At 38.0% G+C, this 25,957-nt stretch overlaps 1 protein-coding gene across 1 annotated transcript in view; it reads left to right on the forward strand.

Moving 5' to 3' along the window:
• The window catches only part of Tll1 (tolloid like 1), a 188,255-nt gene that overhangs the window by 154,054 nt on the left and 8,244 nt on the right, over nucleotides 1–25,957 (forward strand). Inside the window, exons 15-19 of the mRNA XM_032919237.1 lie at nucleotides 2,912–3,072; nucleotides 7,123–7,303; nucleotides 10,184–10,309; nucleotides 12,766–12,893; nucleotides 22,404–22,617. Of these exons, the coding sequence (XP_032775128.1) occupies nucleotides 2,912–3,072; nucleotides 7,123–7,303; nucleotides 10,184–10,309; nucleotides 12,766–12,893; nucleotides 22,404–22,617 (810 nt within the window). The remainder of the gene's footprint in view (nucleotides 1–2,911; nucleotides 3,073–7,122; nucleotides 7,304–10,183; nucleotides 10,310–12,765; nucleotides 12,894–22,403; nucleotides 22,618–25,957) is intronic.

Below are 25,957 nucleotides of genomic sequence, written 5' to 3' on the forward strand. Positions count from 1 at the left end.
CCCCCTACTCTCTCCTCCTCCCCTTCCTCCCTCCCTCCCTTTCTCCCTCCCTCTCTTATTCTTCCTCTCTCTCCCTCTCTCTCCTCTCACTCTCCTTCTGCCCTCCTCTCTCCCTCTCTGTCTCTCTCCCCTCCCTCCCTCTTTTCTCCTTCCCTCCCTTTCCCCTCCCTCCCTCTTTTCTCCTTCCCTCCCTCCCTCCCTCAATCCCTCCCTCTCTTACTCTTCCTCTCTCTTCTCCTCACCTTCTGCCCTCCTCTCTCCCTCTCTGTCTCTCTCCCTCCTTCTTTTCCCCTCCTCCCCTCCCCTCCCTCCTTCCTCTCCCCTTTCCTCCCTTCCCCTCTCTTTCTCTCCCTCTGTCTGCTTCCCTCTCTCTGTCTCTCTCTAGCTTCATTTCCCCCCATAGCAACCATGGCTGACACGAAACCTCACCTGCTCTCTGACTGTTGACCACCACCCTTTGACTTTTGGTTATGCAGCATGTATGTGTTTATAGCTCTACTTTCCCTGACATCTAGCTCTGTGTGCATTCACACATCCCCTCATCATTCGGGAGTCATGTATTCTCCCTCCCTGTATCTGTACACTCAACTCTCCCTTCTGATCCATGACATTTGTCTTCATCATTTTCCTGGCATACTACATGCATAGACCACACGTGTTCTCTTGTTACACTAACCAGCTCCAAATTTCATTGTCATATCTTCAGCATGTACCACAGGCATAGCATTTAGCCTAAATCTAAACATATTTTATGCAATAAAATTTATTATACAATGGTATTTCTGTAGTTATTTACATTTCTTCATTGCAATCTCACATGAATGTTTATGCACAATGCTTTGTTACAAGGAACTGTAGTCTCTCCATTTAAAGCTGGTTAATTTAAATGCTGCTTAGTTTATTTAAGTAAGTGTGTGTGTGTGCGTGTGTGTGTGTGTGTTTTGCCTCCATGTATCTACCTGGTACCCCCGGAGGTTGGAAGAGAACTTTGGATCTCCTGGAACTGTAGTTATAGATGATGGTGAAGCACCATGTGGGTGATGCTAACTGAACCCAGGTCCTCTGCCAGGACAACCAGTGCCCTTAAGTAAGCACTGACCCACCGCTCAAGCTTCCTTTCCTCATTTCACACAGGCTTCTTCCCTCAGAGTAAGGGCAGAAAGTATTGGCTGATCTCCTCCCCTCCTTTCACTTTCTCTTTCAAGATCCCTGCTGTTTCACCTCCACAGATATTTACCATATAAATTATATACATATTTATATATTTTCTATTTTCTATATATTTAATTAAGGTTCTTACCACAAAAAAGTAAATATCATGAAAGTAAGCCCTTTCTTATCTACTGTGATTACATTTAACTACCAAAGGCAGCAACCTCCTTGCTTCACGTTTGACGCTGTGTTGCTGGCTTTTCTTTTTTCTTTTTATTTCTTTTTATGACCCTGCCTCCTTATTTCTTAATAGTCTGAATTCTTGTTTGGCTTCCAAGTCTCCATCTTACATATTAAATCACCACCCTCTGCACTGGGTGCAGAAATCAAAATGACCTAGAAAGTGAAGTATTTTTAAAGAGCATATCGTGTATTATCAATCCTCATGAACTATCCTTATTTCTGTCCGTCTCTCCAAGCCAGAGCCTTACATATCAGAGGCAATGCTGTGGCTCTGAGCTGCATCCCCCAGATTAACATGACTATTCCTTACATGTGGTTCCTAGAAATAGATCTTTTCCTTCATAGTCATTTATCAAAGACCCAGTACAGATGAGTGTGGGAGTCACTTTAAATATTCACTAATATGCTGTGAGAAAGACACATACCTATGTTCACATAAGCATATGAGCATACCTATGTCTATATAAACATGTGAACATAACTATGCTTATATAAACATGTGAACATGCCTGTGTTTGCATAAGCATGTGAACAAAGCGGCCATCCCAGACAAGCTATTGATATTCCAGGAAGCAGTTATGAGCTGTGTACATACAGTAGGTACTCATTTTATTCAACTTGCCTTGGGATGCTCTGACTTTGGCAATTTCAGTAAGAACAAAGAAAGGAAATATAAAGTGTCTATTCTAAAAAGATCATTAACAAAGAAAACAAGGTTTTAAATGAAATGCTTTGGAATAATATGTTATTTCGATTATTTTATCTTCCTTGCTAGTGTGCTTTAGTCTTACTTGCCATGGAATAAAGTATGGTAATTTGAAATAGTGGGCTTATATCTACCTATCTATTTATGTATGTATGTATGTATCTATCTATCTATCTATCTATGAATCTATCTATGTATCTATCTATATATGTATATATGTATCTATCTATCTATGTATATATGTATGTATCTATCTATCCATGTATATATGTATATATGTATGTATGTATGTATCTATTTATCTTTCTATCATCTATACACAGACACATATATAATTTACCTATATCATCTATTTATAATCATGTATTTATCAATCTATCATCTCTCCATTTCTACCGATCAGCATATCTATCATTTATCTCTATATGTGTTTTCTTACTTGCCACAATTATAATTTCACAAAATAATTTTATTTAAAATTTTCAGGCATCACAATATTCTAAGTTCTTTCCCATTGCATTTAGAAGAAAAGGAAACTTAGACCTAGTGTTATATTATTCACTTAAATTTTGAAGCAATTTGAAAAGTTGTGCTGTGGTCATAATTTGCTTCGTCACAAGCTGTTGATTAATAGCTGTGAATGGGATCTGATGATAAAAATGTTTAACTAAAACCTCAGGACAGAACATGCAGCATCTGGAGTTGACAACTAGAAGTCGCTTCATGTTAAATGTGGAGATGGCGCCTGGTGAGGGGAGGTGCTGAGAAGGGCACCTTCATTAAGAAGCACTCTTTCCTCTTCTCTTCCAGCTGCTTGTGGAGGACTTCTTACAAAACTCAATGGCACAATAACCACCCCCGGCTGGCCCAAAGAGTACCCTCCAAACAAAAACTGTGTGTGGCAAGTGATTGCGCCAAGCCAGTACAGAATCTCTGTGAAGTTTGAGTTTTTTGAATTGGAAGGCAATGAAGTAAGTGAGCGATGTCTACAACATCTATATCATGTTTTAACGGCAATCTGACAAGCTTAAAAGAAAGGAGAACGCGATGTGTTCATATAAATATGCTCTTCATTACACCACTGCTCCTTTCTGCAAGACTTAACACTGGTCTGTTTTAGGCTGTAGGGAGCACCTCAGCGGTCCCTGCCAAAGCATCTGGCGAACAATCAAGCTATGCTACAAGGGGACCTGGCGAAGGTGTTAGAGGCAGAGAAAGGGGAACAGAGAAGAACAGAAAGAGACAGGAGAGAAAAAGAGAGAAAGAGGGGAAGAGGCTGGCCAGAAACAAGTGGGGAAAGGGGAAGGGAGGAGGAGGGGGAGAGGGAGAGATAGACTGATAGGGAGCACGCGCATGCAAGTGGGGGGGTAGGGAGGAGGGAGGGAGGGAGACAGAGAGACAGAGAGACAGAGAGACAGAGAGAGCCAGACAGAGCCAGACGCAGAGGCAGAGGCAGAGGCAGAGGGGCAGAGGGGCAGAGGGGCAGAGGGGCAGAGGGGCAGAGGGGCAGAGGGGCAGAGGGGCAGAGGGGCAGAGGGGCAGAGGGGCAGAGGGGCAGAGGGGGGCAGAGGGGCAGAGACAGAGACAGACAAGCTGAACAATCTTTCTTATAGTTCCTACCAGGCTATTGCTACGTAACTGTTGGGTGGAGCCTATAGGAAATCCTAACACAACTCTGCTAGTGTGGGATTTACTTAGATTTGTGTGGGAGACTGAAAATTACCAGGAGAAATTTTCAGCTAATTTGATGTCTGATATTTAAACTTCCATGTCCCATAGATATTTCTAGAAAAATCATAAATAAAAAACAAAAACATGATTAAATCAGAACAAAAAATGTCCACTTATAAGAAGGGTATGGTCTACATTTGGATATTAGTTTACTTTCATATGTATGCAGTTTTTCATTATGAATTATGTTTATTAAAATATTAATTTTAATGTAAGAAATTATACATTTAATGGAACTTATTCCTTTTCAAAATATAGCTTACTGGACTGAAAGCTCAGCTTTCTGACAGAAGACCACATTGAAATTTGTGAAATCAGTTATGTGAAAATGTCTTTAGATGATTCGCACACATAGCAAACACAGGTGCATTCGGTACTTAGGAATGATACCAAGGAAATGCCAGCTGGATTTTGGTTTTACTGGGTTATTTTTATGAACAAGTTGTAAGCACATTTCCTTTGGTGTCTCATTTTTTCCATTAAGACCCCTTCCTGATTCCTTTCTTCTAACTTACATTTCTGTATTCATATTTAATTAACCATTATTTAATCCCACTAAGTATAATGAACATTTTTTAGCATTTATATTTAGTTGAACATGATTTAATTACACCAAGGATAATGAAAAGTTATTTTGCCTTTACTGCACACCTAGTAAAACTTGTCAAACATAGGATGAGAAATGCACGTGTGCCCCTGGGCCATTGCTAACTGGGGGCTTTTGGAGGTTTTATTCACAACCTTCTGCTCTACTAAGTTTTGGCTCTTGTTCCTTCTTCTCTCTGCTCCTTTTACAGCTTTTTAAATATTATTTGTCTCCAGTAATACAGCTTGTAGTTATTAAGGTACCTTTATGTATATAAAAAATAGCCTTTGGAGGATTTGAATTAAACATGGGGGGTGAGTAGTGGGTAGTAAATTTATACATTTTGAAGAAATGTAGAATCACAAAAATTACTTGGCTGGGATAAATAGAAAGGTGATTTGCAAGCTGTCATGCAACCATGGGGACCTGAGATCTGTACCCAGCACCTACAAAGAAAGCTAGCACGGGTGCTCAGGGTGTCAACACTAGAGAGGCCAAGACAGACAGGAGGATGCACAGGGCTTTTTAGGTGTTTAGTCTAGGCTAATTAGTGACCCTGCAGTTATATGAGAAATTCTAAAATAGAAACTTGAAACAGAAGTGGACAGCTCATGAAAAATGATAACAGAAGTTGACATTTGACCTACACAAATGTACATGAACACCTACCAATACAATTGCATGAAGATACAACACACACCCACGTACATGCCCACACATATACGCATACACACACACACACAAACACACACACACACACAAACATACATGCACGCACGCATGCACACGTCAATATGTTGATTTAGATTATTTTCCAATGTCATGTGTAAAAAAACAATGGGAATCAATTAATCCTTTAAACATATTTAATCCGTGTGGGATATAACTTTTCCTTATCAATTACCTCAAATCGGGGTGAACATTGAAATGAAGAGATTGATTTTTTTTCATAAGACATTCAGAAAAAGCTTTTACATACTATGCACTTTTCAGAAATGAGATTTCCCTCTCAGTCTGTGATTTGATATTAACTGCGTGTTGAATTAGTTCTACTATCATAATTATCGCCTCAGCTATTGGTTGTGCCAGGAGAGACAGTTTGAATTGACACATGGTGTGAGAAGAAAAGGAATTTGTGTGCAGGAGGAGGGCGCAGAGGCGGTTTCATTACAAATGCAGCTTTGTGCTCCAGAAATCCTATTCTCTTTGTAATGGCCACCACTCACAGAAGAGCTGGCTGTAAACTCCTCGGCATATGCCAGAATTCTTAAGCTCATAATGGGGTTTCTGTGTGGAAAGCCATTTCAACATTCTGTGTATTTCATAGCTTGATAACTTAACTGCTCACATTAGGCCTAAGCAAAACATTGACTTATAAAATATAAGAATAAGTCAACATTTCATTGATTTATTCACTACTGATGCCCCATAGGAAAGTCAATAGCAAACACATCCAGCCTCTGAAACATTTGTTTAGAATGGAATTCTCTCTAAACAAACATCGCAGACTAACAAAGTGTTTAGAAAAATTACTTCACTCCTTCCCACTAGTAGTTTGTTTATTTAGCACCTAATTAATATCACAAAAATCTCCCAATGATTTGCATTGACATACTTGAAGTACAGATCATGCCCCAGGGTTCAATTGTATGCATTGTTAAACCTCGCTAATTACACATTTATATAATAAGGTTTTTCATGCACGATGAATTCTGCAGAATATTCTCTGTTGGAGCTTGGGGAAAGTGTGCTGTGGAAACATCTGTTAGAGGCCATAAAATTGCTTAAGAATACTTGGCATTCAGCTCAGTCCTTGCATTTTCACGATGCCAGGTAAATAAATCAGACAAGCTTACTTCATTTTGTCACAAATCCATGGCTTATTCCACCAAGAGATTTAGCATTCGTTTGCAATCCTGGAGATGTCCAATAGAATAACCTCCAGTGCCGAACCCTGCAGGAAATGAAGGAACAGGAACCTTCGAGTTAGCTTTAAAGACAGGAACTTATTACTGCACACTAACTGTTTAACTTCACCTTGGACTTACGATTTGGACTTGCTTGAGGAAGAGTGTCATGCTTACAGGACACAGTGCTGCTTTAAACCTCAATCTGGACTGTTATTCAACTACCAGCACATGAGATCCTATGCCTTTGTACATAATATAGAAAAAAAATCTTAACAGAGAAAAAAGTTTTTTTGTTCATTCCCAAAATGAGAAGGATGACTTCTCTTGATAGTTGTCATTTCAGGAAAAATGTGCCAAGCAGTTTTATTCAATTGTCATTCATGTCACATAAGATGGGACAAATGCTTTCTTAATTCATTCCAAAATTTAGAAGAAAAATAAAAAGAAGGCAGCAACGAGCAGATTATCTTCTGCCTGAGATCTCAGCCTCTGAACAAATGCTCACCTTAATTCTCCTCAGATCTTGGTATTTTCGTAAAAGACACATGCTGTGAATCCCACAAGTAAAATGAAAAAAACAGGTGCCACTCCAGGAGTTTTTCCACAGTAAACTTGGTGAACTTTCATGATGCCTTCTGCCCCACACTGTATTCCTGCTATTTTTTTTCAAATGACTTACACCTTATAGTACTACGGTGTAACTAGTGTACTAAAACCATGGCAGGTTTCTCTAACGTAAATGTCAATCATGTTGTTCTCTCTAATCGGTGATCACGGCAACCATGTTTGCGCAGGTTTGCAAGTATGATTACGTGGAGATCTGGAGCGGTCTGTCCTCTGAATCTAAACTGCATGGCAAGTTCTGTGGCGCTGATGTCCCTGAGGTGATCACTTCCCATTTCAACAACATGAGGATTGAATTCAAATCGGACAACACTGTTTCCAAGAAGGGCTTCAAAGCACATTTCTTCTCAGGTATAAGAGTGCACATGCTGTATGGACAGGAGTTTCTGTCTTTCTGTATGTACTGCTTTTAACTGACATCTCTTCTTCTTGTATAAGCAGGAAGCATGTAGAATGCCTGACCTTGGATTGACAGCTTGATTTAGTCCAATGTTAGTATATAAATCTTATAAGCCCAGAGACACGCTGTCCTTGAATAATAGCTCATGTATAAAATTTAAACATGCAGAGCCTGGTACAAGGCTGAGAATAGTTCCACATTCCGACTCTTCACTACATGTGTGGTATAATACTGACACCAGACTTTCCCAAGTCGGCAGATTTTCCAAATAGCATTTATTGACTCAGTAAATGTGATCTCATCTGAACACTAAATTTGTTTCCCTGTTTTATGTTTCTTTAACGTGTTAGGCTAAAATTCATATTTTGTATAGTTTCTACAGAAATCATTGTGGTGAGTATAAAATTATAATTTTTGTGAATTACATTTATATAATTTTTATAGCTTTCCATAGATATATGGATATGTAATTTAATTTATATCTTATATCAATATAACAATACCTAACATTTAATGGGGTATAACTGTGAGTATACTTTAAAAGCAATTCAAAGTACATGTTTTACATAGAAAGCTAAAATGTAAAAAACTTAGTTTTAATAAAGAATATCTAAACATGAATGAATTGTATTCCTCCAGTTTAGACTCACTTTTCATAAAATCATTCTCTGAACTTCAGAAATGGGTTGTAATAGACTTTACCATAGGAATCTATTCAGCCTGTGTAGCTAGCAACCTATTTAACACAACTGAATCCCAATTATGTTTTAATATTAGGTAATTTAGAGTGAGTTAATTTAAATTCTATTTATGCCATCCTTCCTCTGTTTAAAACTAATGAGATTTACAGTGTCCAGGGTCTGCCTGAGTGTTCAGTGTAATTGAAGTTAATGGTTCACAAGCTCCATTGAGTTTCATGTCACCCTATCTTGCTTCCTTGTTCTCCAGCCCTCCTTTCTCTCAGATTTAATTACCTTTTAAAAATTCTTTGCGATCGTTGATTTAGGGTTTACTTTATTCAAAGTGGAATTTTAATATCCTACTCTAATAAAAGAAAGACATTTTCAGACCTACCTATTTATTTTGTAGCTGTGCTATATGAAATTTTAAGTGATCCAGAGGTTATATGGAGATAAGATGGCCTAACATAGTCCTGTCTAAATATTTATTTTAAAAGTTAAATTTATGAAATGAGTGAATTTTTGTAAACCATTCAAAACATCTAGGATCTTTTTACATTACTTTAAATGTACATTTTATCAAAAAAAGTTCTAAAGGTCTATTAACCAAATCCTGACTGCAAACTATGCTTAACTCTATAGATTCTTTAAATTTAAAATTCACTGTTACTTCTGTCCAGGCAAAGCTCTGTGAACGGTAGCATTGGTGTAGAAAATGCCTTTGCTTCATTCTTATGACATGGGTGTGAAAGGCACACGGCTGGAGGTCTGGCACATGTGTGCTCTGTGAACTTATAAAGTAGCCACATCCCTTGGCAGCACCCAAAATCAGGAATTTGGTATAATGCAAATTCCCCGGTATGTTCGTGAAGCAACTCTGAAGCTAGTATTTATGTCAATCTTTTAATGAAAAAAATGGTACACACACACACACACACACACACACACACACACACACACATATAAAATCTTAATTAATTTTGAAAAGCTGTAGACAAGATTATTATTTAGAGTGACGTTGCTGAATGTACTGAGTGGCTAAGATCAGGAAGCAACAGAAGCCCTAACTCTGTTTTGTATTCCTTCGTATGTGTTCATCTGCGAGCTGGGACATCTGAAGGCATAAATGCATTGTTCCATGTCACAATGTGTTATCTATTCCTTAGTTTATCTTGTTCTGCCGGCCACGGGCTTGACCATAAGAGCCAACCATGACCTTGGCAATTGGCCTTGGTAACCTTTTACACTAAGCATCCTTAGGACATGAGGGAAAAGGACATCCTTTGTTTCTTAATAGGTTTCTACTTGGTAAAGTCCACAGTAGCTGTTAGAAGAAAACCTTAAAAATTCTCTTTGAGGTTTATGGAAAGTTCTTAGAAATCTGTCAGATTCAGGCTTAGAAATATTTTGGATTTGGGTACATAATTACATATACTTTACACCTAAATTCCTGGCTCTTTTTGTTCGCTAAGAGGTCTGTTTGCTGTAGGAAAGGAAGGTAAATTGTATTTGACATTAAGTTGCTATTCAAGGTGCAAGTAAGGGATGGCAACAGACAAAGATTTAGGTCGAATGTCTCTCTAATGATGATCTTTCAGAATTCTAAACCAGGGGCACTTTTTCATCTTAATAGCTGTGTATTTTCCTTGAAGAAAAAACCATACTAGATTTCATAGTGTTTTGAGCATAATGGTATCCACAATAGTAATGTAATGGTGAGTTAAGATGAAGAATAAAGATTCTCCTGCTTCTACCAGAAGTTTCTACTCTAGCACAAATAAGATTGCCAAATGCCCCAACACTATCAAACTCGGAACCTCTTAGAAAGTCACTCCATGCCCAACACCAGAGCTCTCAGAGCCTCAGTTCATGTTCTGAGTGAACGTGCTCAAAAATCCAGCCAATGTCCAACAGAAGTACCTTCAGACACTCAATCCACAGGCCAAGAGTCCTAACCAAACAAGGGATGAGCTAAGCTACAGCCCCGTGAATCTTCTTTGCTTCGTGTTGAAAACCAGGAAATGTGTGGCTTATTTTATCTTCCCTCAGACTTTACCACGATGCACTGAATTCATTTTGATGCCGTTTGTTTTTTTTTTTTTTTTTAAAAAACAAACCTACTGTCTAATCAGGGCTTTATTTCTTTGCCAGATAAGGATGAGTGTTCAAAGGATAACGGTGGCTGCCAACATGAGTGTGTCAACACGATGGGAAGCTACACGTGTCAGTGCCGGAATGGATTTGTGTTGCATGAGAACAAACATGATTGTAAGGAAGGTATGGGAAAAATAATCTCTTCTTGACAACACCGCAAATCTCACATGGGCTGAGTAAATGTGGTCCCCACATTTACTGTTTATCACTTCTGTGTGAAAGACACTGCTACTGACTATCCAAACCTCAAAAAACATAGCAAAACAACAACAACAACAAAACCAACTAAGGAATTCTGTATGGTGCTTATGGTATTGGAAACCCCATTAAATGACCCAAGGCTTCTGCACTTCACACATGGATGGCATTTGGATTAAATTTATATAACATAGAAGTTGCTGCAGCACCATCTGCCAGACAGAATTTCACCACGTGGTTCCAAGTCTTTGTAGAAAATTTCGTTACCCTCTCCACATATAAACCCCTCCAAAATGGTTTACGTTGGGTGGGATGTTCCTCCCTGAATATGTCATACATTTCCTACATGAGCAATGCTCCTTCAAATATCATAAATATCAAACTCAAATGGTAGATTCTGTGCCCTTTAGAGTTTTATGCAAGGGTTTACGGGGAGTAGCATGTTAATAACTTACTAGATTTGTGTCTGAAAGATTTTGCTAAGTAGTTTTCATTCTGGCTCCTGTGAGCTTAATGGGAACCATGAGCAGTTATCTAGCTCTTTCTTCTAAGGGGTTTCTGCTTTGGAATTGCCCACTTAGATTAGAGACAAGCTTTTCTTGAAAGGAAAATTTTACAACTGTAATCATCAGTAGGCAAAGGTTACAGGAGTCGTTCTAAAACCAACAGCCTGTGAGCACTATTTGTGTAGGTCTTAGAAGAATTCATGATACCCTTATGGATCTTCCTTTCACCTACTGCCGCACATCGGGGATCTCTTCTTCCTCTTCCATGAGATAATGGCATTGTGCAGAACCATGTGCGAGTGAGGACTTGTGTGCTCTGTGTTTATGCACAGGATGTTTATAACTTGGTGGAGTGTGCTACTAAATCAAAGACTGGGACAAAAGGCACTGTAAACATGAAAAGTAATTCAGAGAAAGGAAAGCGGCTTTTACAGATTATATGTAGAATCCGTGCTCAAATCTATTCCTGACAGTAGCTTTCTGGAACTTATTTTATAGAAAACTTCCTGTTAGACCGAATGATTTCCAGATACTCCCTAATTTGTGGTTTATTTTTATTGCCAGGAAAGGAGTTGAGCTTTCCTCTCCTTGTGTTGTAGAGTATGCACCTTGTACTGCCTAGCGAGCAGACTCCAACTTTGCCATGAGCTGGTGCAGATTTTGCAGATGCCATGTTTCACAGGGGAAAGTCCAAACATGGGCAATAGAAGCCACGTGTCAGTTCAGAATTTTACCTTTTCACAGTTGTGGACCTGATGCCTGCTGGACAAAGTTTCTGTCTTGCTATATAATTCTTTCTTTCTTTCTTCCTTCCTTTCTTTCTTTCTTCTTCTTTCTTTCTTTTCTTTCTTTCTTTTCTTTTTTTTTTTTCTTTCTTTCTTTTCTTTCATCTTTCTTTTCTTTTCTCCTCCTCCTCCTACCCCTCCTACCCCCCCTCCTCCTCCTCCTCCTCCTCCTCCTCCTTCTTTCTCCTATTCCTCCTCCTCCTCCTCTTCTACCTCTACCTCTTCTGTTGAAAATTAAAATTTTCCTATGGAGCATAGAGTAACATAGAGGGTCTTTTAGGAAAGGAGGAAACTGTGAAGACAGCAAATGAAATTACCTTAATTCAGTTTGGAGATGGACTCTTAGGGAGTCCTGCAATCAAAGATGTGTATTATTCATGTAAGAAAAAAATCTCCCAAATGTGGTCTTCTCTAAAGTGAGACAAATTGTGAGAAACATAATGACACAACATGGTAATTTACTGTGACACCCACTGAAGTTATTTTAGACTTTCTTTTCAAGGTTAGTAGCAATTTGCTTGTTTTCGTTCCACCAAAACACAGTGGGGTTAATTTATTTTGCCAGCTAAAATGTCAGTGTAGACATTCAAGTGGATATTTAACTATACAAGGGAAAGAGAAAATATAAGCACATGAGTCATAGAATGGTTTAACAATGTTAATTATCATTAAGTGATATATCTGTCAATAGCAGAAAAAGAACTGGAAATGACATAGTCCATTGGCTTTTCTTGTGGTGACATCTTACCTATCTTACCAGTGTTGATATGGTTGATTTCCAATGCACATTAATCTACTGAAGTCTGAAGTTTCTGATTCAATAGTTTAAAATGAAGGTTCTTATTCTTCTAGACACTTATGCAGTTTATGGCAAGCATATAATTCCAGCGATTCAGAGTGCAAACACTGCCTGATTATGTTCAGCAACAGATTTTCTATACAGATGAAAATGGCAACATTGGATGTTGTGATGTTTAGCTAGCCTGTAGGGAAACCTTTCAGTAGAGAAGGGGGCAAATCAGCTTCACGTTTTCTGGCCTGGTTCTGCACTAGACTCCCATATCAACTCATACTATTGTTATTGGCACAGCGGAGTGTGAACAGAAGATCCACAGCCCAAGTGGCCTCATCACCAGTCCCAACTGGCCAGACAAGTATCCAAGCAGGAAAGAGTGCACGTGGGCGATCAGTGCCATTCCTGGCCACCGCATCAAATTAGTAAGTGATTCCCTTTCTTTGATTAAGCTGATTGTCCGTGTCTTTCTTGAATAACCCACAGGGAAGGGGGAAGAATGTTTTATTTACCTGACTTGAGTCAATTCTCCAGGCTTTCTACTTACACAAAGTACATGCTTGATTTCCCAGATCAAGGTGAAAGCCGTGTTCTCCCAAGGACTCTTTAAAAGGTGTTATTTAAATTGCTATAAGCATTAGAATTTGCAGCCTAACATTACAGGTTTTTTTATAAATGAGAGAATAAATGAAGTAATTCTTAAAATTTCAGAAATTCATCTGGAAAACAATAGCCTATTCTTTCACCTAAAAAAAGAGTATAATGTGTTCTTCTGATTCTATAAGTACTATTTGTCTCATAGACAAAGCATGCTTTTAAAAATAAAATCAATTTTGCCTTGTGGTTTGAAGAATATTAATTTACACAATTAATATTTTAAAATTTTAGTTATTTAATATGATTGCTCTGCTGCATATGTATCTGTATGCCAGAAGAGGGCGTTAGATTCCCTTAGAGACTATTGTGAGCCAACATGTGGTTGCCTAGAATTGAACTCAGGACCTCTAGAAGAACAGCCAGTGCTCTTAACCACTGAGCCATCTCTCCAGCCTATAGTTTTACTCTTTTTACCACATTTTACCCCCATTATCTGTATAAGGCCTCACCCTCAAAAACAGTTAAAAATTCAGCCAATTCTAAAATATGAACTTTAACTTTAATTTTAAATTTCTATAAAAATCAAACTTGTCTTAATTCCAGGGAACATGAGATAGAATTTGGATTTTTTTACTCCTATATATTATTCAAGGATGCTCTTGGTTTCAGTCTTCTTTTAAATTTTTTTATTAGATATATTTTTTTACTTACATTTCAAATGGTATTCCCTTTCCCAGTTTCCTGTCCATAAGCCCCCATCCCCAACCCTCCCCCATGCAGGCGTTCCCCCCATACATACCTCTTACCACCCCCCTGACATCCCCCTGCACTGGGGTCCAACCTTGGCAGGACCAAGGGCTTCCCCTTCCATTAGTTTCAGTCTGACATCTAATCCATTTTGATTTTGAATTATTATTATTATTATTATTATTATTATTATTTGGTATGAACTAAAGGCTTAGATTCTATTTCCATGCACATATCCAGTTTTTTCTAGTATCAGTTATCAAAGAAACCAATTGTTTTATTATGTTATTGACATCATCATAAAAAATAAATTTTGTGTAAATGCAGTTTTATTTATGGGCTCTTTACTCTGTTCTACCAGTCTAAGAGGCCTATTTTTCATGCTACTACTCTGTTCCTTAGGTTATTGTAGCTTTGGAAACTACATTGAAATAAAGAACTGTGATACTTCTATTGTTTACCCTCAGTGTTGCTTCTTTGTACTCCAGGGAAGTTTTACTTCCAAAACAGGTTTGGACCAGATTTGGTCTTCGGTGGTTCATCTTTTCTAGATTAAAAATTCTGAAGGCATTGTGTGAATATTGTTTGATGGTTCCACACATGGATAAAATGAATGGATTTCGGCCACTTTTACCCCTCCAACTATCTTCTATCTGTCCTGATCCCTCTTCAGCTGAGAAGCTCTAGTTCCCCTCCCTTTCATGTGATCTGTTTATGTCTGACACAGTTTTATTGTTTTAAGACACCAAGTTAATAGTCATTTTCTACAGCAGTTGCAGAAAAATGGGTACATTCATCTCAGTTTTAATGACTGTATGTTCCTGTGATTTTTAATGAAATGATCAGTTCATTGTGTCGTAACTTACAATAGAAAGATGACTTAATCAGTGATACTTGGGAGACGTCTACTAGAAAATCCATATAATTTTACCATTATGAATGAATGAGGATGTGGGCCTTTATTAAACCCTGATTTTATTGTGTCTTGGCTCAAAGAAATACAATTGGCCATTATTTTGAGCCAATATTTATAAAACACACACACACACACACACACACACACACACACACACACATGCACGCACACACACACACAAACAAAAAACTCAAAATAGACCAAATTGAAGCAACTAAAATAGACCCAACTGCTTATGGTGTTTGCTACTGTATTTATCAAATACTAGTTGCAGCTTACAAAGTTAAGTGTCAATAAGGCAAAGATAACTACACACAACTCATAGAATTTCCTACCATAACACAATGGAAGAGCTACTGAATAGAAACGACCTTCCTCAGATGACTGGGCTTGTGTTGCTCTTGACGTTCCTCCCAGTGGCCTCTAATCTTTCTTTTTCATATATTTCATATGAATCCTGTGATATTTCTCATCCAAAATAAAAGGCCAAATACAGTTCATATCTCACGGATATTTATTTCTTTTTCCTTTTCCTCTCCCTTCCTTCCTTCCTTCCTTCCTTCCTTCCTTCCTTCCTTTCTTTCTTTCTTTCTTCCTTCCTTTCTTCCTTTCTTCCTTTCTTCCTCCTTTTTCTTTTCTTTTTTCTTACTTTTCATTTTTTTGACTCTTTAATTCTCTTAGTTTGAAAGTCCACCTAAGACAAACTTCATTATGTGCATCATCTCGTTGCTTCTTTGTGAACATTTGTGTGCTTTGCCTGGCTGTCATTCCTCAATGTCTGTATTGTGAATGAAAGAACCTCTGTAGATGCCGTCTAAGAAGATGGCATATCCTGGGAAAGGGCATGACTATTTGGTGTAATTTTCCATTCTACATAGAAACCCATAGAATGGACTAGGTTTCTGGAAACACATGGTCATTACATTCAGACTATTAGCAAAACCAGAGCTCACTTTCTTTTACTTAAAGTGAACTTCTTATTCTTAGTTTGATTTATTAAAGTGTATTAGACTTTCTAATCAGAATTTATGGTTCTTTCTTGTGTCTTAGCTTTCCTATAATTTAGATTTCTCCCCTCTCCAAGATTGTAGAAATATAATTTTGATATGGATATACCTTGATGGTTTTAGTATCAAATCATTTGGTTTGATGTGGATGTTTAAGAAAATAATTTAGGACCCTGAGATGTAGCTCAATGATAGAGCACTTGCCCACCATATACAAAGCTCTTGTTAAAACTACAGCACAGAAAAATAAGATAACACTGTTTTAAATAGTTAAAGGCTTGAGTGTCCTGTATCTATTCACTGCTCAATGTGTGTCCTATAACAATGTATCATGAATCATATGCGTTAGTTACTATTGTGGTAACGTGACAAACAGCTTGAAATAAAAACAGCATAAAGGGAAGACTGCATATGCTGGTTCATGAGTCCACAGGAGTTAGCTCAGCATGTTGGGGAAGGCATGGCAGAACAGCTCAGGTCATTGTGGTAGAACAGTGTCATGGAGACTCTTCACATTACCGTGAACCACACATACAGAGAGGCAGGACCAGGGGTTAGTCTAACCTTCAGCAACCTGCCGTTACTGACCTATTCTGCCAGTGAAGCCCCATGTCCTAAATGTCTCACAGTCTCCTCAAAATAGCAGCACCAGCAGGCAACGAGCATGCACTCACCAGTCCGTGAAGGACAGTTCAGATTCAAAGTGCAGTGTGCACCTTGTGACCGGAAGTTTAAGCAGTATTTTTAAAGTTACTCCTATTTCTGAGTTGCTCCCCCAATAACTGTATGGCTTAGGGTTTTTTTTTTAATTTAGATAAATTAGTTGTATACAGACACTCATCTACACATGGCTTTTTGTGACACAAAGGCCAGACATCTGGGATCTCTAGCTGAAGTCCTCTGACCTTCTATAGAGCTTCATGCAACTTACTTTAGGGTTGATTTTTGTGATAAGAACCCTCATCCTCATTTTCTGCAGTTGCCTACAAGCTGTTTTTGTTGTTGCCAAACTGCTGTCCGTTTCAAGTGGAAAATTCATTGACTGTCTAATGAATGAGAGCTGTTTGAGTCCCATAAATATATATATCAGCTGTGAATCTCTGAATGATTTAATTCTTTGTCAACTCGGTCTGATTCCAGTAGCAAGCTGCAGCCACTTGGCTCTTGACAAGTGTTTGTGTGGTCCACAGCCTGCTAGGTCAAAGCCACTTTATTTGACGAGATAACTTTGTTCTGTTAAACAGATGTTATTATTTATTCCAACCATCCTGAATGTCACTGGAGGGTGAAATAGTCCCTCCTTTTCCAATGAAGCAGTGAATGGGCTGATCACATGCAGTAAGTCAATTCTGATTTGCTTTTAGCTATTTATGGGGTATCCTTTACAAAATTGTTACCCCAATCCTTCACAAAATGGTCTCCTCTACATGGGAGATTTCCATGTCTCCTCTATATTTCACAGCAAGAAATGATAATTACTTGACCTGTGATCTAGTTAGGGTTTCTATCACTGTGATGAAATATCACTCCAAAGCAGTTTAGGGAGGAAAGGGCACACTTCAACTTTCAACTCCCAGGCCATCATACTTCATCACTGAGGGGAATCTGGTCAGGAACTCAAGGCAGGAACAGTAGCTGAAGTCATGAAGTAACTAATATTGCTTACTGACTCACTCCTCATGACCTGGCCAGCCTGCTCTTTCCTAGTACCCAGTATCACCTGGGCAGGGGTAGCACCAGCCACACTGAGCAGGGCTTTTCCACATCAGCCACCACTCAAGAAAATGCCCTACTGACTTGCCTTTGATCAAGTCATATACAGGCATTTCCTCAATTGAGAGTCCTTCTGAAACCACTCTAGTTCATGTCAAGTAGACATAAAAGAAACCAAAAGGACACACAATGGTTTTCAGACACCGATTTCCCGAAACAATGTTTTATTTTTTTATGGTAACATTGTTCTTGTAATTCAGAGGCTTGGTTTCCTACTTAATAAAGAATTTGGCTATAGCCAAGCCAATTTTTCTTTTAGTGGTTTCTTACCAGTTCCATGCTGATACTAGGAATGTGGATGTGCGCCCAGTTGTAAGAGGCTGATTGAATAACATCTCATGAAAGGCATGAAACCAGAAAGTTTGATTGGCTACATTAACAAGATTTCAGGGTGAGATGAGAATGGCGGTTAGTGAGGTGAATGAACTGACAGACGGAATCAAGCTTCTAGACATCACCCGAGGCTCTTCTGCATCCCATACAGTGTGTCTACCTTAGTGTACTCCAGCCCTAGATTATAGAGCTTGACAAGTTTAAGTCACAGCATGACCCGTCTCAGTGCCTGCTTCCTTGGCTTGCTGCACCACGGGGTAAATAATTTCTGATGCTGACTTCTCATTCACTGTTTCCCTAGTCAGTTCTGATTTCTGGTGAGGTTCTTTGTGCTACAACCAATCTTATTTTCATATTTCCTAGTCCTTTTGTTTGTATGAATTGAGTATTGCTCTTGCCTCATAGTATTTACAACATCTCATGTTCATTGATACTGCATTTTTGTTAATCTTTCTAGTAGTATGCAATATCATAACATATAAACTCCCCTTCTCTTCTTGATCTTTTTAATAACTCCATTAGTTTCTCCCACTTCTTCCTTAGAATACGTTGCTTCACTCATCTTTTCTCTTCCAAAGGCAGAAGACAGATTCTAGATTAGTGTGAGATAAATATAAAGGCTATCAGTGAGAGTTTACTTTCTTAGTATGTCTCTAATTAAAATGGCAATCATAACTTTCCAGAATTGCTTCAGAGGAACAATATGCACAAATGTACTGAAAGGATTATCGTAGAACTATTAATGCATATTTTGTATTTCTTCTTTTCTAATTTTTTTATTTTTTCCTTCGTTTTCCAATCTTTTTTTTTTAAAGATTCATTTATTTATTTATGTGATTACACTGTCACTCTCTTTAGACACACCAGAAAGGGGCATCAGATCCCATTACAGATGGTTGTGAGTCACATGTGGTTGCTGGGAGTTGAACTCAGGACCTCTGGAATAGCAGTCAGTGTCCTTAACCACTGAGCCATCTCTCCAATCTCTGTGTAGTGATTTTTTAATATTTAAAAATAAAGTGTTAAATAAAGCAGGGGTTTCTTTGAAAAGGTTCTGTCTTGGGGGTGGAATTCCTCACATAGCTGACCTGCCTGAGGAAGTGGGGAGACCTGCACAGACACCTTCCCAGACTTCCAGACTCTCCCCATCTCCTGCTTGATTCTTCCCCAACTCTGATCCTACCCCCTTACAACACCCACCCCTCCTTTTAACAATTTCCTGGCCACAGCCTGGTGTAAAGCCAGGAGGCCTTTCAGGTTTGGCTAACAGGCATAACTTTAACACGTGGAAAATGGCACAGAGGAGGAGACAGACTTCATTATAGCAAAGGACTCTCAGTTTCTCTTGGCTTCCTGGACTTGCTGCTCACGTGGCTGCAAATATTTTGTATTTCTTGACGTCATACTGCTTAGCTTTGCTCTGTAGACTTAAGTAAGGGTGTTGGGTTAGTTTTGTTTATCTGGTTTTTGTTTGTTTTTCTTGGATATATAAGGGTTCCTGTGAAGAAAAAGAAACAGTTAATTGGCAATTGCAAATAGTCTATAATCTGTGGGAATTATGAAATACTAAATATTTGAACAATATTGTTTTCAGGCCATTCCAATTAATCTTTCTTGGGGCTTTAATGAACCATGTATCTAGTGAATTTTTAGTTTCAATTTAGAAATACATACATACAAAATTTCTGCAGAAGTAGAACAGGATTTTTTTTATTAATGTATGTATTTATTCACATTACATTCCAGTATCAGCCCTCTTGTTGCAGTTCCCCCTCACAGAGCTACTCCCCCAATCCTCCTTTTCCTTCTCCTCTGGCATGTCAAGTCACTGCAACAGCAGGCACATCCTCTCCCACTGAGGCAAGTTAAGGTTAGGGGACCAGGATTCACAGACAGGCAGAAGATTCAGAGACAGCCCTCACTTCACTTTTAAGGGGACTTGTATGAAGACCAAGCTGCACTTGTGCTGCATATGTACAAGGCCCTACATATGAGGGCCCATGCTTGCTCCTTGGTTGGTTACTCAGCCTCTGGAGCCCTTAAAAGGGCCATGTTAGTTGGCTCTATTAGTCTTCCTGTGGAGTCCCTATCTTCTTCAGGGCCCTCAATCCTGCCCCTAACACTTGTACAAGATTCCCTAGCTCCATCTAATGTTTGGCTATGAGTCTTCGCATCTGATTGCATTGACTGCTGGGTGAAGCCTCTCAGAGGACAGTTACGCTAGGTTCCTGCGTGTACTAAACAGTATCATTAATAGTATCAGGGATTGGTTCTGGCCCAAGGAATGGGTCTTAGTTTGTACCAGGCATTGGTTGGCCATTTTAAAATGGTATAAATAACAGCAAAACATGGCAAAGTTGCTAAGGTGCCATAGAATGAGCATAGCATTTAATGGAAAAATAAACGTAAATATCCTAGCTTAACAGAATGTCTGTTTTAGTGTTTTAGAAAACTATGGTGTGTAAGACCAACTAAAATGACGAAAAGTCAAATTCTCTTTTATTAGACTATAATGGTTTCCAACATTTATATTTCCTGAAAATACAATAGTTTCCTTATGGGGATCTTTTTAGGGTAGATAGTAAAATGATGTTCACTCACCATGATAATCAAAAGAAAACAATGTTTCATGTTTGCCCCACTGCTTCAGATGGATTTTCTCTAATATTTAACCTATCATTCATATTATATAATTATCATGGTAGTTTAAATTCCATGTAGAGTTAATTACAATGGTGACAATTGGAAAGGGGATAGCCCAATATTTACATAAGAATAACACAAAGAACAATGAGATAGAATACAGGACTGGGAAATAAAAATCAAATCTAGACACAGTTCATATTTGACAGAAAAGACAAAAACAGACAAGGGGGGGTGATAGTCAGAATTCACAAAGAATAGCAGAAATTAAATAAAACTGAAATAAAACTGCAGGTCAACAAATGAACAAATAAACTGAATGGATGTTTTTAAAGGAATTGCAAATGACCCCTAACTGTTTTTGAGGAGATCAATATTCCCAGCCATTGGGGAAGTTCAAATTAAAACTATTGTAAGACGCTTTATTCTACCCAAAATGGCTACCATCAACAAATCAGAAAACAAGCGTTGGCAATGATGTGGAGAGAAAGGGACGCTTATGCACTGTTGGTGGGGTATGGATCAGTACAGCCATTATGGGAGTCAGTGTGGAGAGTTCTCAAAATTAAAAAAACAAGTTACAACTACCATATGACACAGCTGCTTCATTCCTGGGAATATAGCATTTATCGCTGCTTTATTCACTGTAGCAACAAATTGGGATTGACCGAGTTGTTCATCAAAATAAGAATGGTGTATGAATATTATGCATCCCTACGAAAGGCACTCAGCTGTAAAGGAAGATTTGCAAGGAAGTGGAGAGACCTAGCATGTGTCATACTAAGCTGTTACACATCACATCACGGAGTCTGAGAAGAAAGAAAGAAAGGAGAGAGAGAGGGAGGGAGGGAGGGAAGGTGAGACAGAGAGAGAGAGAGAGAGAGAGAGAGAGAGAGAGAGAGAGAGAGAGAGAGAGAAATGCACTTGGATATGCTGAATCTAGCCAATAGCATGTGTGTGTATGTAAACAAACATGTATGTGTGTGAAATATAAGATGAGAGAAAGGGGGAACCATAAGGGGACTCAGAAGGACTGAATGCAGGCAACGGACATGAACCATGATGGACAACGTAAAGCTAATGGTCATTTTAATTCTCATTCTGCCATGGAATATTTGTTTGTTTTTCTGTTTTGCTGGTAGATAAATAGTATAAAACAGCTTCAGTACTGAAAATATAAGGTTTAACCGAGCCTCCACAGCTTCCGTTCTGAACGCTTATACTAATTGTATACAAGTTTATTCAGGTCTAAAGACCTTGCATTTGCTTATTTTTGGACTAATTTTAAAGATTCATTTGCAAGATTATTTTCCAAGTTTATAAAATTAAAACAGTTACAGTAGTTGAACATGTTATAATATTCTGCTTAGTAATTCATATCACCCGAGGCAGCTTTCCTTCAAGATGCCCGAGGTAGTGAATTTATAAAGAGAAAAAGGTTACCTTGGCCCATAATTACAGAAGAATGAGTCCATGGCTGTATTATGTGGCTTGTGGCAGAGAACTTCCTGGTAGGAGTTCAAGATCCAAGGGAATAGTCTTCACACCATGGTTAGGAAGAACACATGAGAGGCCGAAGTAATTGGCATGTCCATCATGACCTAAAGGCCTCCCAAGGAATTGTTGCTTCTAGAATCTGCACAACAGTTTGGTCTATCTGGAGTCAAATCTGTGACAAACAGCCCTTGCAGAATACCTGATCTCTGGCTGGCATAACAGTTACGCTGACACCTTGTGTTTATCTTCATGCTCTTACAGTAAGTCAACACCATGTGACTCTCACAAGCCTTCCGATGATGTGCTCCATGGATTAATTCCCGTGTTTACCATGAACGAATGTTATTAATAGTTGATTATTCCCCTGGAGAATTTTTTTTAATGATGTGTTGCTAGATAAACGTTCCCTTCTTCTGCAATAGGCCTTCAATGAGTTCGAGGTTGAGCAGCATCAAGAATGTGCTTATGATCACTTGGAAATTTTCGACGGACAAACGGAGAAGTCACCAATCCTTGGCCGACTGTGTGGCAGCAAGATCCCAGATCCCCTCATGGCTACCGGGAATGAAATGTTTATTCGGTTCATTTCTGATGCCTCTGTTCAAAGGAAAGGGTTTCAAGCCACCCACTCCACAGGTCAGCAAATCATCTTCCTGTTTTACTTCTAAGAAAATACTGTTGAAAAAACTAATCTTCAAGTCAGCATATAAGCTAATGGGTTTCATGAATATATATATATATATATATATATATATATATATATATATATATGTATGTATGAACTTACTGCCATACTTTCCTCTCTTTTTTATTACTCTTGGTATGTAGATGTGCCTTATTAATAAAATTACCCCAAGTTTTAACTGTAGCTGATGTCCTAGCTACATTTCTATTGCTGTGATGAAATGCCTTGACAAAAAGCAACCTTGGGGTCAAAGAAAACTGGCTCACAATTCCCGGTTGCAGTCCATCTTTATTGGGAGGTCAGAGCAGGGACTTGAAGCCACTAGTTACATTCCTACTCAAGAACAGAGAGAAGAAGTGTATGCCCCGCGTGCTGATTAATTCACAACCTGCTCCGTATAGGGAGGCCAGGATCCCCTATCCTGAATGTAGGGCAAACACAGTGAACTGCATTTCTCCATATTAATTAATGTAATTAAAGAATCCCCCACAGACATACCCAAGGTCAACCTGATCTAGGCAAACCCCCAGTGAGACTGTCTTTCAGATGATTCCGTATTGTGTCAGGCTGCCAATTGAAAGTAAATATCACAGCTGGTAAATCTCACTGAAATGTGTTATATGGAATATTTGGGAACTATTCTGGCTACCTTGATGCTTTTGCAGAAGTTGAAGATTCGTGGAATATAAAGCAACTAATAATAGTAATAAATCATTTTGGTTTCCTATCAGTGTAAACTGGGGAAGTAGAAATATTTCTAAGTATTCGTGTACTTAATCTTATAGCTAAGTTACTAGTTTTACTGACATGTTGCCTTTTACAGATAGAAAGCTATACCTTGCTATTAAAAACCTGTATTTCATCTATTAAACTGTTTACTTTTTTAAGGCAGTTTCTTCCTAATACATGTTTTGTAAAGGATTTGGGAATTTATTTCTTTGTTCAACAGATTGTCATTTCCCCCTAACTTGTATTTGGTATGACCTTTTCCCTAATCCTGATTTTTTGCTATTTAGGAAAAAGTTTACTTAAGGAAAGTATAAATATGTAGAGGTCAAATGAGTAAAGATAAAATTATTTATATCATGGGGTGAATTTAAATATATGGTCCATAAAATACACTAAGGAATATTTCCTTTTCTTTTTAGATTTTAGGGGGAAAAAGGATAATCATAGCTATTTGTAAAAGTCATTGAGCTTATACTGACACCTGGTGGCTATATTGAAGTACTATATAGGACGATGTCAGAGTAATACATGCCCATATGTGAAATAATTTAATACAGTATTTGTCATGTTTTCTTGGTAATTGCTTTGGTGTTTTAATTTTTCCTTTAGCAATCTGTGTGTGTTAAGCGTTTTATTGGACAATATTTTCTTTCTGTGTTTTTATTTTGCTGCATAATTGATTTACAATTAACGGTGGGAAAGTGGGAATTGTTATTCTATGCACTGTTAATTATTAGACTCTTAACAATAATAGTAATTGATTATTTCTTGTAATAGTCATAAATGTTGTAATTTTAGAAAAAGTCAAACTATAGACATTTTCTGCTGATTTTCTAGACAACTGATGTTTTAGATACATGCCTGTTAATTTGCCAAGTATTCAAGCTGTGGAAAAATTGGTGTCCCATAATACCTTCTGAATTTTTTTGATAGTACAAAGTTGGTGGCTCTTAAACACACACACACACACACACACACACACACACACAGAGAGAGAGAGAGAGAGAGAGAGAGAGAGAGAGAGAGAGAGAGAGAGGCACACATATATACATATATACACACACATGCACACACATATACACACATGAACACACACATACACATGCACATACTTACACATGCACGCACACATGTGCCCACATATACACACAAATGGCCTTGATGTTTTTGACACCTGTAAAAACAATGACACCTTTCCAGAAGTTTGTGACATCTACCTTTGTTATCATGAACACAGTTTACATAAATTCTCTCAAACTATCTGAGATCAGCCGTATTATTTACATTGTGTAGACAAAGAAACTGAATTTGTAGATGGATAATTAAATTTAAAATGTTTGCAACATCTAATCATGGTTTTACTCCAATTTTGGCCACCTCTTAGCCTAATGTATCCATCTATAAGTATTTTATTAATTTAAAACTATAGAATTAAGACAGAAATGAGTACAAATTCAAGTATTCCTTGAAGCAATAGGTAAAGACTGAATTTGATGTTTAGATTATATAAATGTCATGGCAGGTGTGTTTAGTTTATATCTATTCAAATATCACAGTGACTAGCCTCAGTCAAATGTTAAGCAAACATCCGAGTTGGGTATTATTCATTTGGTTCTGTCACTTTAAATATGAGGAATCTAAAGCTGGAACTTAAATGTCAACCGAAGTTCCACAAATATCAGTGACAATTGCCATTAGAATCTCGGCTTCCCCACTGTGCTCATTTATTCTGATCAATATGTCTGCTATGGTTTGCATGTTTGCCTTTCCTGTTGTTCACGAACTTTGGCTTTCAGATGACTGGTTGTCAAACTTTCCATACATTAGTTTGCATTACACTGGCTGGGTACATCTCCTTAAACAACATTCTTTCTATTAAGTTCAGTTGTTCTACAACTTCCCATCCAAATTGTGTTTTGCCATTTGCTCAGACAGTGTGACGGGTTAGTATTCTTTATGGAAAAAGAACCCAGGGATTTATGGGTAAAGTACAATGGAAAATCCCATAAGTTAACAGCTCACAGTGTAAGTTAAAGTCCAAGCTGTGATCGCATCTGCTAGCTTTATCACATGTGTAAAGCACTTTATATTGCTTACCTCCTTCTAGAACAAATCCAATAGGTTTGTGGCCTCAACTATATATTTTAATTTAAGTAAGTAAATTTATTTTACTATACACAATGTTAACTTTGGCTCCAAAAGAATTTAAAACAGCCCATTACAATGTTATTGTTAGGTAGTTTGTTTGTTTGTTTTTATGAAAGGATGCTAGTTGTACAATGTAGGCAGGCATTGTTGGGCAGAGAACTTTGTTTCCCTCTGATGGTCGGTTCACATTCTAGTTCAATTTAATTTAATCCAATAGGCAAAAGAAACAAAATGTGCAAGAATGTGTATTCTGTCAGATATTCTGTCTTCCAAGAAGAAGATGAAGAAGAAGAAACAAAAGAGAAGAAGAAGGTGGAGAGAGAGAGATGTATTTAAAATGGGGCTTTCACTTTCTGCATGATTTTTCTTGAATATCAAACATTTTTTGGTTTGTCAGTGACATTTAAGATTCCA

The sequence above is a fragment of the Rattus rattus genome, chromosome 13 (genome assembly GCF_011064425.1).
Source record: "Rattus rattus isolate New Zealand chromosome 13, Rrattus_CSIRO_v1, whole genome shotgun sequence".
NCBI lineage: Eukaryota > Metazoa > Chordata > Mammalia > Rodentia > Muridae > Rattus > Rattus rattus.